Source organism: Gadus macrocephalus, chromosome 2 (assembly GCF_031168955.1).
Source record: "Gadus macrocephalus chromosome 2, ASM3116895v1".
NCBI classification, from domain to species: domain Eukaryota; kingdom Metazoa; phylum Chordata; class Actinopteri; order Gadiformes; family Gadidae; genus Gadus; species Gadus macrocephalus.
This window is the reverse complement of record NC_082383.1, coordinates 3,631,688-3,644,802: the sequence shown is the minus strand read 5'-3', so window position 1 is coordinate 3,644,802 and position 13,115 is coordinate 3,631,688. Positions and strand designations below refer to the sequence as shown.

The 13,115-nt window shown below is 43.0% G+C and overlaps 5 protein-coding genes and 1 long non-coding RNA gene across 6 annotated transcripts; 5 read left to right on the top strand and 1 right to left on the bottom strand.

Annotated features, from left to right (window-relative positions):
- Positions 1-534: 534 nt before the first annotated feature.
- LOC132472346 (histone H2A) lies at positions 535-1,171 on the top strand. The gene has a single exon (XM_060071938.1). It carries the CDS (start codon positions 575-577, stop codon positions 956-958), a length of 384 nt encoding a protein of 127 aa, XP_059927921.1. The 5' UTR covers positions 535-574; the 3' UTR covers positions 959-1,171.
- A 32-nt stretch (positions 1,172-1,203) lies between these two features.
- Positions 1,204-2,762, bottom strand: LOC132472415 (uncharacterized). The gene is made up of 3 exons (XR_009529070.1): positions 2,421-2,762; positions 1,839-2,037; positions 1,204-1,680 (listed from the first exon to the last, which is right to left on the bottom strand). It is a non-coding gene; the product is annotated as an uncharacterized LOC132472415 (long non-coding RNA).
- A 3,135-nt stretch (positions 2,763-5,897) lies between these two features.
- On the top strand, positions 5,898-6,290 carry LOC132472339 (histone H4). Its single transcript, XM_060071924.1, has one exon. It carries the CDS (start codon positions 5,932-5,934, stop codon positions 6,241-6,243), a length of 312 nt encoding a protein of 103 aa, XP_059927907.1. The 5' UTR covers positions 5,898-5,931; the 3' UTR covers positions 6,244-6,290.
- Positions 6,291-7,544: 1,254 nt separating this feature from the next.
- Positions 7,545-7,998, top strand: LOC132472312 (histone H2B 1/2-like). Its single transcript, XM_060071875.1, has one exon. It carries the CDS (start codon positions 7,572-7,574, stop codon positions 7,947-7,949), a length of 378 nt encoding a protein of 125 aa, XP_059927858.1. The 5' UTR covers positions 7,545-7,571; the 3' UTR covers positions 7,950-7,998.
- Positions 7,999-9,116: 1,118 nt separating this feature from the next.
- Positions 9,117-10,290, top strand: LOC132472246 (histone H1-like). Its single transcript, XM_060071768.1, has 2 exons — positions 9,117-9,384; positions 9,601-10,290. The coding sequence occupies exon 2, from the start codon at positions 9,615-9,617 to the stop codon at positions 10,236-10,238; it is 624 nt and encodes a 207-aa protein (XP_059927751.1). The 5' UTR covers positions 9,117-9,384; positions 9,601-9,614; the 3' UTR covers positions 10,239-10,290.
- Positions 10,291-11,205: 915 nt separating this feature from the next.
- LOC132472406 (histone H3-like) lies at positions 11,206-12,864 on the top strand. Its single transcript, XM_060072014.1, has 3 exons — positions 11,206-11,573; positions 11,716-11,725; positions 12,393-12,864. Exons 1-3 carry the CDS (start codon positions 11,245-11,247, stop codon positions 12,708-12,710), a joined length of 657 nt encoding a protein of 218 aa, XP_059927997.1. The 5' UTR covers positions 11,206-11,244; the 3' UTR covers positions 12,711-12,864.
- The last annotated feature ends 251 nt before the right edge of the window (positions 12,865-13,115 follow it).

Genomic DNA, 13,115 nt, shown 5'->3' with positions numbered 1-13,115 from the left:
TTACAGATATTAAAGAGACAGTCTGCGTCAGATGTTATTCAGCACTGAGGTTAAAAAAGTATATCGGACCGTCGTTGTTTCTTATTAGCGTTATAATGTCAAATGCGCCACTTGCGTTCACAAGAGTACACTGGTCAGTGTTTTGAGAGACTTATTTCAGTAGCAGTGATAAAAAATGGCAGAGATTACTATGTTGACGATCATATGAGATAAAGGACGTTTAACGTTTAAAAGAAACAAAAAGGTTATGGGTTATCTAGCTCTATTAACACTGGAGCGATGAAGAGCGTTTGATTCAGAACCAAAGAGCTTTACAGACCCTCATTACTAATCATTAGTGACGCTTCCTAGTTCCTACCAGCTTCCTCCCGTCTACTCATTGGTCCTCCATCGACGCCCCATAAAATCCAAGACGACCATTGGATAGAATATTTGGTACATGCGCGCCATGAATTCAAACTAGATCGCGCTCAATTTGGGCGAGTCTTATTGGGTGGCGTTGTTTTCAACAGATATAAAGCACCCGGTGTCGACCAGAAATTCATTTCCTATCTTCGAAAAGCTAGTCACTATCATGTCTGGAAGAGGTAAAACCGGAGGGAAAGCCAGGGCCAAGGCCAAGACCCGCTCATCCCGTGCCGGACTCCAGTTCCCCGTCGGCCGTGTGCACAGACTTCTCCGTAAGGGAAACTATGCCCACCGCGTCGGTGCCGGAGCTCCCGTCTACCTGGCGGCGGTTCTCGAGTATCTGACCGCTGAGATCCTGGAGTTGGCTGGAAACGCTGCCCGCGACAACAAGAAGACCCGCATCATCCCCCGCCATCTGCAGCTGGCCGTCCGCAACGACGAGGAGCTCAACAAACTCCTAGGCGGAGTGACCATCGCTCAGGGCGGTGTGCTGCCCAACATCCAGGCCGTCCTTCTGCCCAAGAAGACCGAGAAGCCCGCCAAAAAGTAGAACTACACCACAAGACTGAACAAAAGGCTCTTTTAAGAGCCACCTAATTCTTCACTAAGCAGCATTTCCTGTAAACACAAACTAGTACTAGACCATTAATCACCTTGTTGAATAGTCTCGGGAGCCACCACATTTGGAAGAGGCGCAGCATAAATGGTTGGCAAGCTAGGTGAAATGCGATAATGGAATTAAACGTAGTTTGGCTAATAGGATTATTTTGAGAAATTGTCAAACATTCATAAATGCTATTATGTTGTACATTCATCTCATTGTTATCCTATGGACTACACTATTATTACCATCACGGACATGACTGGATGTATCGAGAAAATGAAAATTTGGCAGGAACATGTTTATTCAAAGAAATAACTTTATCAGCAAAAACTTAAATAACATGAAATAGCAAATTAAATGTCTGGCTACCATGCTAATACCGATACAACCAAGATTTATGCAAGGTAAGAGTTTTTGTTGGAGCTGAAGATGAAATTAACTTATGTTGTTAAAAAAATATCTGTCGAGTCATGTGGCTCTGAAACGACAGTCTTCTCGTTCCGACTCCTCGTCTGACTCCTCTAGCAACTCAAGGCGAGCTCTTTTAGCTGCTCTGACACCCAGTGAGGATGCCAACCCCTTCACTGGGTTGGAAGACAATTCTAGCCCCTTTTCTTGCACAATGGTCTCTGTGCCAGCATTCTGGCAGGACACAGTGGCCTGTGAACCTGATTATAAAGAAACAAAGACAATGAGAAAGAACTTTAGTAAAATCTTGAGTAAATAATGATACTGCAATGTTAGTGAATACGTTTACAAGGGCTATGGGTTATGTCTGATTCCAGGATGAATTAATACCAGTTTGTTGACCATATCACATACACACCTTTGCTTCTCACGTGTTGCTTCAGTGTAGTAAGTGACAACTGTGTGGCCACAGATTTTGAAGACGGAAACAGCATTTTTGTGCCAACAGATCTCACATTGCACACCGTCTGCGTTGCACTGGACAGTGTATATGGAGGGTCTGTTTGACATCCCATGTCCCTGCGTGTTTCACCGGTCAGGGTCTGCTGTGATGTACTCTATTAAAAAGACAGTGATAAATTGTACTTTAGTTTTCAATCATGGTGTTTGCTTTTAAAAACCCTTTGGTCCTTACACACTCTGCAACATTTTTTTTTTTATATCCTTTATTTAACCTGGTTAGTCAATAATTATGTTCAATAAGCAAGTTTGATGACAATTAATACTTTTCATTTCTTTGGAGTCTTTGGAGGCTGGAAATGCTCTCCTCCATCAGCTACACATTTGGGTAAGTCACATATTGAGACGGACCATAATCACGGTGCACAGCAGACAAATGTAGCTACTTGTAGCCTATATGTTCTCTATCCACGGACACTTTGATCCGAACAATGACACATAATAAACACAAGTCGGACACTGATAAAATGTTACTTGCAACCTGAGCTTCTGACTCTTCCACACGGCCGAGGATTGTTGGAACTGAGCCATCAATGAGCACCAGTTTAGCTGCTAATCCAACCTTGCATTGGCCCAGGTTTGTGAAACAATCCGGTAGGAAGTGCCGTTGACAAACCCACAGAGTCTTCTGTTGTTGGCCGGGAATCAGCGTATCTACCCACTCTTGCCTGGTACTTGGGTCTTTCGGAAAACCAAAGAAATTAAATAACTTTCCCTTACAACCAAAAAAACATTTTTTAGTACTAGGCATTGTTCCACCAGGACCAGGACGGTCCTGGCTGCAGACCTCCACTGTGAGGTCGCTTCCGGTGAAGGCTCCACTGTCAGGACAGGAAATGCAAGGGATACATTTCAAAATAAAATCGCGAATGCACTTCTGGTTGAATCTCTTTCTTCACAAATGCATTAATTAGTAAACAATATGAGTACAATCTTTCAATTCCTTGTCTATAGTTTATATCGTTTTTATCAATATACTAAACTTCTGTTTTGTTTGTCATTTTTGTTCTGTCTTTTCCTTTATGTTGCGCATGAGACCCAACGTGGTCATTTTGATTTATTCTGTCCAAATCTAGGACAAAAAGACATCCATAACCTGTATAAATTCAAAGAAAAAAATAAAGCTTTTGATTTGGACAATTGATGCATTAGCCCTTGTCTTTTTCAAAACACTTCTCATTAATGATTGCCATATACTGTATGTATATTGCACTGTGTAACTTTACAACAGTCATTATGAAAAACAAACGGTGGGTGAAATGACTCAGGGCTCGATTGTCTTTGTATCCTACTATAAAGCTGAGGATCTTAAAAAGAGAAGATCATATAGTTAATCGATGAAAACAATGTATGGCAGGAATAACATTGGTCAGTGCACAGATTTTCTTTTAAGTTATTACTCATTCATAACTCAACATGTCATAGGCCTATACATTTTATTGAGTACTATAAAGTATATACAGTACTTCACTGCCTTTTCATTATCATTTAACTTTATTGCACTGCTCTTTATATATTTTCTTTCATTTGCTTTATGTTGTATTATTCTGTATTTTTATTGTTAACGACCATAAATTTCATTTTTGGTTCTATGTCTATGCTAATTATGTTCTTGTGCTGCCGGAACACCTAAGTACCAATACATACAACCCCAACTCTGGATATCTACAGTATAATCCAAGTTAATTATTAAGTGATCATTAAGAAAGAAAAAAAAAAAACAGCATTATCAAATGTTCTGTAGCCCTTTAATCTTGAACAAAAACTCAGTCATCTGTGCAACATTCACAATAGGCCAAATTCTGTCTTTTGATCACAGAATTTCTACATGTCATCAGTGCTGTAAAATGTAAATTTGAAGGGCTCTCGGATTGATTCCTTTTACTAGTCTTCGTCTTCATCGTTCCAGACCTCCCACACTGCAGAGCAGCCTCAGCCTGGTTCTCTCCTCCCCCCTGGACAGAACCTCAGGCAGGTCCACTTTGGCAGAGAACAGCTGTTGGTTGGCCTCAACCCACTCTGCTGCATGTCTGCAGATTGAGGTCTTCCGAGTCCTATGGAAAAGACAGAAAGACGTCTGTACCATTGGTGCTGCCCCAACAGTAGAGCATACCCCTTCCACTGGTGTGGCAGGTCTGACTGAGACCTCAGCCTGCTGCTCTTCTTCATGAAAATATATAGGTAAGCAAAATGATAAGTTGTAATATTCAAAACACAAGCTCCAAAAAGAAGAAAAAGAAAATATCATATCAGTGCCCACCTCTAATATGTCAACCTATACATATTAGAGAACTCAACATATAAATTTTCCAATCCAATCATGCATTATCTAGACACTTTATTTTTAAACTGCAGACAGCAGGTCTGACCTCAACTCATGAATGGCATATTCTTTAAAGCGACCCAACAATTGCAGTAGAATTGGAAAAAAGGAGTGGTAAAAAAATAGGGTAATGGAAAATGCTGGTTACTGACCAGAAACAAAAGAAAAACTCAGATGGAACTCAAACAACATTTAAATCTGACCTCAGTTATGTCATCCACCTTCCTTTGCATCAGCCTAAACACTGGTGGCCCCTCACCTGCAGAAGGGCTTTTGATGCATCTGTCCAGTTGGTGAACAGCTTTCCATGGCTCAAAGAGTAAGTCCAAAAAAAATGTATATTAGACAATGACAAACAAGTCACATGAACACTGACACGCAAATCTGTGTGTGTGTGTGTGTGTGTGTGTGTGTGTGTGTGTGTGTGTGTGTGTGTGTGTGTGTGTGTGTGTGTGTGTGTGTGTGTGTGTGTGTGTGTGTGTGTGTGTGTGTGTGTGTGTGTGTGTGCGTGCGTGCGCGCACATGTGTGCATCTTTAATCTAAATGCAATGGCATTTTTAACGTGGACCTCCAAATGCCGCTGAAGTCTGGCTGGTTGGCATGGCTTAAACATGCAGTATGGACAAAGGGGGCATTGGAACTGACTGCAGCATGTTGTGCAGCGTTCCACTGCAGGCTTTCCACCACATACAACAATTGAATGATGCATCTAAAAAGGATATAAAATGCATCATGTTTGAATAATAGTACATGAACTTCAATTCAAATTAATGTATACAGCCTGCAAACCTAGATTGTCTTTGCTAACAGGTAAAATGGCCACTTGCACCAGGTAGTGTAAATGAAGCCTTACTTATAAGAAGTAATAATTACTACAAAAATACTGCACTACGGGTTAAAGTCCTGCATCCAAAAACATACTTAACTGAAAGTGGCTAAAACAACACAATTAATTTAGTATGTTATGTTAAAAGCAAAATATACTCAAGTATCAAAAACAAAAGTAGCCTGCTGATGGTGCAGAAGCATGTCATTTCTCAGTAATTTCAGTTTTGTTTACATACTGTAGTATACAACAGAGGTGTAAAAATAAAAAATAAATGTGCCATGTAGTCCTGCCACATTTTGATTCCACTTGTGCACTTAAACAGATGATATCACTAATTAGCTAGTCTAGCTATGCAAGGAGAGTTTACAAAAATGTTTTATAACATTACATACATACAAATGTGAATAGTTACTTTACGCTATGCACGAACAAGTTAATAATCCCTGAGAACGTAAGTGATGATGCCAACTGCCATTGGTGGACGTTAACTAACTTAACTTCAAAACGACAACCCAAACAGACATGTAACATTCGGTTATTTGCATCAGATCTCCTATTATCCTACTTTTCTTTAAAAACTTTAGTATTGTTAAACATGACTATAAATCATTATAACAACGTTTATAGGTCATAAAACTCGAAAAAGCAAATAGGTGCTCTTTAATGTAGAATCTATGACGATATATGACCAATTGTATGATATGGCAGTATAGCAGATATATAGGGAGGGGTCTGTACTAGAGCTCCGCCCTTCGTCTCTCTAGGTCCTCTGCGAGCCTTTAAAATCACGGAGCGTCAACCCACGGCTTCATTCTGCATTTGCTAACAGCTCAGTCAATCATGTCTGGTCGAGGAAAAGGAGGAAAGGGACTCGGGAAAGGTGGCGCCAAGCGTCACCGCAAAGTTCTCCGTGATAACATCCAGGGCATCACCAAGCCCGCTATCCGCCGTCTTGCCCGTCGTGGCGGTGTTAAGCGTATCTCCGGTTTGATCTACGAGGAGACCCGCGGTGTCCTCAAGGTGTTCCTGGAGAACGTGATCCGTGATGCCGTCACCTACACCGAGCACGCCAAGAGGAAGACCGTCACCGCCATGGATGTTGTCTACGCTCTGAAGAGGCAGGGACGCACCCTGTACGGCTTCGGCGGTTAAACCATCTTCTCCGACCCTAAACCCAAAGGCTCTTTTAAGAGCCACCCAAATACTTTAAGCTGCAATCCAGTCTAATCAGTATTTGATATACACGGAAATAAGTGTGCATCTATAATCTAAATGCAATGGCATTACTTCAAATGTAATTGCTTTTTTAACGTGGACACAAATGCCAAACAAATGTTTTCTCAATTATAAACAAATAGGCGGGTTAAAACGTTAGCGTAGAACTGCAAACGTTGACGCCGAGAACTAGCTGCCTCGAATTACTAAACATACATAGCATAGACAAAGTACATCAGGGATGGGCAACTTTCATGATAAAGAGGGCCACATTTTTCATCATAACCTTCAGAGGGCCACATGACTGCACACTTCAACTAAACGTGAGCTGAGAGAAGCTACACAATTTTGAATTTGGTAGATATGATTTCCTGTATTCTGGTGTATTTTGGGGATGGCCACTACCTAAAAAATCGTCCAGAATCATAACCTATGTACGGTATGTTAATTGATCCAACATTCATTTCATGTTTTCCTCAAACAGCCACATGAATGGTCAGTATTTTTATCAGTGCAAAGGGCTCACATACATCATCATTCAATGATGTTACAAAACTGGAAAACGGTGGCCCAACATTAAATGCAACAACTCAATGAACTCAAATCCAACAAGCATGATATTCATTGCAGTCGTAGTAGTTGTAGTGGCGACTTAAGTGGATATCTTTGATGACTTATATCGTTTCTAAGCAAACTAGACGCATGGGTTTGCCTTTGAATTCTATGAATTCTTCTCATCCCTCTTGACCGAGTTTTCTGTAACTCTATCAATTATTATTTTTATTTTATTTATTTTAATTATGTGCGGGCCTGACTGAGTGAGGATTTGGGCCGTATGCGGCCCACGGCCGCCAGTTGCCCATCCCTGAGTACATTTTACGTTGCGTATAATGGTTAACGGACAGTATGGATTTATCTACATTGATACTGGGATAGTTATTTAATGTGTGAACGCATTGATGGTTTCATAAGTAATATTTTATGTATGTTGAATATTCAATCGGTCAGAAGAGAACTTGAGTTGGATCAGTGCGTTACATGTACATTTTATATTAATGGTTCCATTCGATCATTGATCTCGTAACTCACCTTTAGTTAATCTAGTTACAATATATCTGATTCATCTATTTAATCTATCCCTCCAGCAACATAATTCCGGCGCCCTTTTTTCTAGCCAATCACACAAACGGACTATCCTTTGGTGATTTGCATGCGCCTCATATAAATACTTAAGTAGAAAATGGACCGACTATTCGACAGACATCATGCCTGCTGACGTTGCCAAACCCGCTCCCAAGAAGGGCTCTAAGAAAGCCGTCTCCAAGACCGCAGTTAAGGGCGGTAAGAAGCGCCGTAAGACCAGGAAGGAGAGCTATGCCATCTACGTCTACAAGGTGCTGAAGCAGGTCCACCCCGACACCGGCATCTCCTCCAAGGCTATGGGGATCATGAACTCCTTCGTCAACGATATCTTCGAGCGTATCGCCGGTGAGGCCTCTCGCCTGGCTCACTACAACAAGCGCTCCACCATCACCTCCAGGGAGATCCAGACCGCCGTCCGCCTGCTGCTCCCCGGTGAGCTGGCTAAGCACGCCGTGTCTGAGGGCACCAAGGCGGTGACGAAGTACACCAGCTCCAAGTAGACCTCACTAGTCAACTAAACAAACGGTCCTTTTAAGGACCACCCAAATACATTATAGACCTTTTCCTCGCCTTTTAAAGCATAGTTAAATATGTGTGTACTGGGATATATGTAGCCGGGAATGTGGAAATCGATGCTCAAGGTGCACACACGCTCACGCCACACGTTGCTTGTCCACTTTAGGAAACCCTTAAAAGATCGTTTAAAAACCAACTGTTCACCACGCGGGAGCATTCCGTTTCGGTTTCATTTGGGGATAGATTTCCCTCACAAAAAGTGGCCACCAGATGTTTGTACTCACGCCTACATGGTATTGGGCTGAAAGACTAATGAATTAAGTAAAATAAATTAAGCCCTATTAACTGAGAACGAGCGGACAGAATTAATCTTAAGAGTGAAACCGTTAACTTATTTCAATATATTATTCAGGAACGTGTCGGTTCTGGACTAATGCAGGAGTACTGTTGTGATACCGTTGCCTACTATAGTGATGCAGTAGGCCTACTAATGTTATATTGATTGTCAGTGTTGGCACTGTTGCCAAACTAAGTTTGTGGTTCAGTTAAATATTGGGCCAGAAAGGATGGCCTTTTGGGTTTGCTGAAGATCAGGAAAGGGTAATGATCTTTAAACCTACGCAACATAAAGTATGTATATAAAATCACATCTTATATACCACCTTGAAGTCGTTATTTTGACCATGTCAATGCACTTATTGTTTACAATTCAATAACCATTAGGTGTAGGCCTATTCGTCGTTCAGATTTATTGTGTGGGATTAATAAAGAAAGTCGTATAAAATCTTCATCAATCATAACCAACATGATTTCCATATGTAAGCCTATATTCAAAGTAGAATAGTATTTTGCTGACTCCTATAAGCCTGACTGATCTGGTCCAAAAACAATTTATTTTCCAATATACTAGAAAACGAAATAAAGCGAGCCAGTATTCTGTAAGATTTCCCCAATACGACCGAGGATGTTAGGAGGGTAGGTAGCGCCGCAGACATGAAACGCTAAGGAAACGTTTGAGTGGATACACACAATATTAAACTTTTATAAACGTCAAACATTAACACAAACTCAAACACATTGGTTGAATGAAGAACATGGTGTGTGTTTAAAATCCACAGAGATGTACATGTGTCTTCTGGCCCTGGCTGCTTAACTACGAACCTCGACTACCGCGTGTGTTTAACAGCCGCTAAATACGTTAATTTTAACCTAAACTACGGACACACAGGACACATTGGTAGATGCCAACTGTTGGCCCGAAGTCTCAGTCATATCATAAAGCTTTGCCCGCATTAAATAAACCCTTTTCTACTATTTTAAACAAATATCAAAGTAAAAGCCATTGATATCAAAACCGTCTCGTGTCGCAATAAAGGTTTTTTTAGTAACATTATCTTCAGCCACGGAGGATCGAACTTGGTAATGTTCAAACTTAAGATGTCTTCTTGTAGTGCATATATTTGACATGTCGAATATTGTCATCGTTTGGGGTCTTTATCCTGATCAAATTAGTGAGGAAACACAAACGAGAAGATCATTCCCACTCGGAGTAATTTTTCACTGGTTGAGTCTGTACGGTTCTCATCGTGTGTATAAGGACAGCCCACTGACCGCCCTCAGTCAAATCTTTTACAGAACCTCCCGAGAACATGTCTGAAGTAGCGCCTGCACCCGCTGTTGCCGCCTCCCCGGCGAAAGCCACCAAGAAGAAGCCCGCTGCCCGGCCGAAGAGGGTCGGTCCCAGTGTGAGCGACCTGATCGTGAAAGCCGTGGCTGCGTCCAAAGAGCGAAGCGGAGTCTCTCTGCCGGCCCTGAAGAAGACTCTTGCTGCTGACGGCTACGACGTGGAGAAGAACAACTCCCGCGTCAAGGCCGCAGTCAGAAGCTTGGTGACCAAGGGAACCCTGCTCCAGGCCAAGGGCACCGGAGCGTCCGGATCCTTCAAGATCAACAAGGAAGCAAACAAACCCGCCGCTGCCAAGAAGGCCGCCGCCCCTAAAGCCAAGAAGCCCGCAGCCAAGAAACCTGCCGCGGCTAAGAAGGCCGTCACCCCGAAGAAAGTCAAGAAGACTCCAACCAAGAAGGTATCTGTTAAGAAAGCGACCCCGAAGAAGGCTAAGAAGCCCACCGCAGCCAAGAAGGTTGTGGCCAAGGTTACAAAGAAAACCGTCAAAAGCCCCAAAAAAGCTCCCAAGCCCGTTGCCAAGAAGTCTCCGGCAAAGAAGGCAGCAAAGCCCAAAGCAGCCAAGAAGGCCGCCCCCAAGAAGAAGTAAACTATGTCCAGTTGAATTCCCCCAAAGGCTCTTTTCAGAGCCACCCACACAACTTTAAGAGCATATATTCCGAATGCAATTCTCTGTAATAATATATTTCATTTGTAGAGCACTTAACAATCAGAAATCTCAAAGTGCTAGAGTTTAAGAGAATAATAATAAAAAGGGTTGTTAAAACATAATGCATACACAGAAGGGAAGTTAGCAAAAGAGTTTTATTTTTAACAGCTGTAGTCTGTGGGGCCTTCAGTTGGTCAGGATGGGCGTTCCATAGTCTTCGGGCAGCAGTGGAGAAAGCCCGATCGCCCATGGTGCGGACCTTGGTCTTGGGTGGTCTGAGGGTGTGTGCTGATGCAGAGCGAAGGGTGCGTGAGGTGGTCTTCTATAAAGTATGTGTGTAGGACTTCTATAAAGCCACCCATATTGTATCCCACAAAAATCGCCGACTGCTGTGCTATTGCAAATAGGCAACAATCTATAATCCATTTGTTTTTCTTACGCAATATAAGGGATAAGGTGGACTAAAGCCTCAAAGCACATCACCTACCAAACCAAAATGAGCCGCCCTTCGTCACGTAGCCTGTTATAAAATATTCCATGCCGTCCTTGTTCCGTAATGCGCACCGAACGCGTGGAATATAAACAGATGTAGAGTTTGCAGCAGGCTACTAACAGATCTGTTGGGTTTGCTAAAGTCTCGCTTGTGATTAGATTCAATATTTAATTCTGAGTTTCTAGATTCAATTAGGATGTATAAATGAAACAGGCTGGTCGATAGTGATATTCTGGTTTGATGATTAATCCTAGGAAATAATAAATATATGAAAGCAGCTCAACCGAAAGAACATGAGGTGGGCGCGCATCAATGTGAGGGCGGGACTCGATTCCTGGCCACTCACAGCGTCTTTACAAGGACCAATCAGCGTGTTGGGATTCTCCGGGGCTGCCTATATAAATCTGTTCGACCAGTTTGCAGCTACCACGATTTTGAAGACATTCAACGAAGATGGCAAGAACCAAGCAGACCGCTCGTAAGTCCACCGGTGGCAAAGCCCCCAGGAAGCAGCTCGCCACCAAGGCTGCCCGTAAGAGCGCCCCGGCCACCGGCGGCGTGAAGAAGCCCCATCGTTACAGGCCCGGGACCGTGGCCCTGAGAGAGATCCGTAGGTACCAGAAGTCCACCGAGCTGCTGATCCGCAAGCTGCCCTTCCAGCGCCTGGTGAGGGAGATCGCTCAGGACTTCAAGACCGACCTGCGCTTCCAGAGCTCCGCCGTCATGGCTCTTCAGGAGGCCAGCGAGGCTTACCTGGTCGGCCTGTTTGAGGACACCAACCTGTGCGCCATCCACGCCAAGAGGGTCACCATCATGCCCAAAGACATCCAGCTGGCCCGCCGTATCCGCGGAGAACGCGCCTAAACTGACTTGCCCACAAGTACCCCCAAAGGCTCTTTTAAGAGCCACCTACATACCCAAAAGAGCAATCCTCGTTTTTACCCCGTACGTCTATATTTAAATTAATCATAATAGAGTATTTAAGTCATTCTTGACTCTTGCCCGAAGCTGTCCAGGTTATATCTTCACACCAATTTGTTAAACGATTTGCCACAATGTTGCATTAATACAACACGTGAGTTGAGTAAAATATGAGAACGGACCGGAAAGCTTCTACTGTTTACGGGAAGATGTGGGTTTACGACTTGAAACTAATATACCTAATTCTTTTAGTTCAGAGAAATTAAGATGATCCTCTAACCAGACGTGCATTAGACGTATAAGGTGCAGAGTATATGTTTAGTTGAAGATATAATGAATTACTATAAATGTGCATATGATCAAATTAAGAACAAGACTTGCTGTCATTAGAGAACAAGGAACTATAAGTACCTACTTTCGACCAGATATGTAAACAAGATCGATTTTTGAGTTCGTCTTGGATTTAATTTATGTAGCCAAAACATATGTTGCCGTGAATTATATTTACATGCATCATTAAATTGAATGCGTTACTAAAACTTTCCATCCACATTTGAACAGCGGTAATGGGCGGGGTCTGTACGGGAGCTCCGCCCTTCGTCTCTCTAAGGTCCTCTGCGAGCCTTTATAAACAGGGAGCGTCAATTTAGGGCTTCATTCTGCATTTGCTAACAGCTCAGTCAATCATGTCTGGTCGAGGAAAAGGAGGAAAGGGACTCGGGAAAGGAGGCGCCAAGCGTCACCGCAAAGTTCTCCGTGATAACATCCAGGGTATCACCAAGCCCGCTATCCGCCGTCTTGCCCGTCGTGGCGGTGTGAAGCGTATCTCCGGTTTGATCTACGAGGAGACCCGCGGTGTCCTCAAGGTGTTCCTGGAGAACGTGATCCGTGATGCCGTCACCTACACCGAGCACGCCAAGAGGAAGACCGTCACCGCGATGGATGTTGTCTACGCTCTGAAGAGGCAGGGACGCACCCTGTACGGCTTCGGCGGTTAAACCATCTTCTCCAACCCTAAACCCAAAGGCTCTTTTAAGAGCCACCCAAATACTTGAAGCTGCAATCCTATGAACCTGGTAGTTTTGTACGTATTAACCTATATGGTAGCATACACGTTTTCTCAGCTGTAAACAAACAAGCGGGTTAAAACTTTACGACAGCTATAACAGTAGAAACCGCCAAGAAGGAGCGGCTTCGAATCACTTAACATAATGGTAAACGGACATTGGTTCAACTGATTTGAACGATCTTCTACCCCTCAATCCAAAGCTCTCCGATACATTGTCATCTGACACCTTTCTTCAACGAGCTGTTAACGTGGCAACAGTATATAAATGGCGTAGGCTACAATCGTTACGACGTGCCAAAAAGGGGAACTTAATTGTAAACCTGAATTCAAAACT

Excerpts from the sequence above, each read along its gene's own strand:
- LOC132472406 (XM_060072014.1), top strand. The coding sequence starts at position 11,245 with ATGGCAAGAACCAAGCAGACCGCTCGTAAGTCCACCGGTGGCAAAGCC.
- LOC132472312 (XM_060071875.1), top strand. The coding sequence starts at position 7,572 with ATGCCTGCTGACGTTGCCAAACCCGCTCCCAAGAAGGGCTCTAAGAAA.
- LOC132472339 (XM_060071924.1), top strand. The coding sequence starts at position 5,932 with ATGTCTGGTCGAGGAAAAGGAGGAAAGGGACTCGGGAAAGGTGGCGCC.
- LOC132472346 (XM_060071938.1), top strand. The coding sequence starts at position 575 with ATGTCTGGAAGAGGTAAAACCGGAGGGAAAGCCAGGGCCAAGGCCAAG.
- LOC132472246 (XM_060071768.1), top strand. The coding sequence starts at position 9,615 with ATGTCTGAAGTAGCGCCTGCACCCGCTGTTGCCGCCTCCCCGGCGAAA.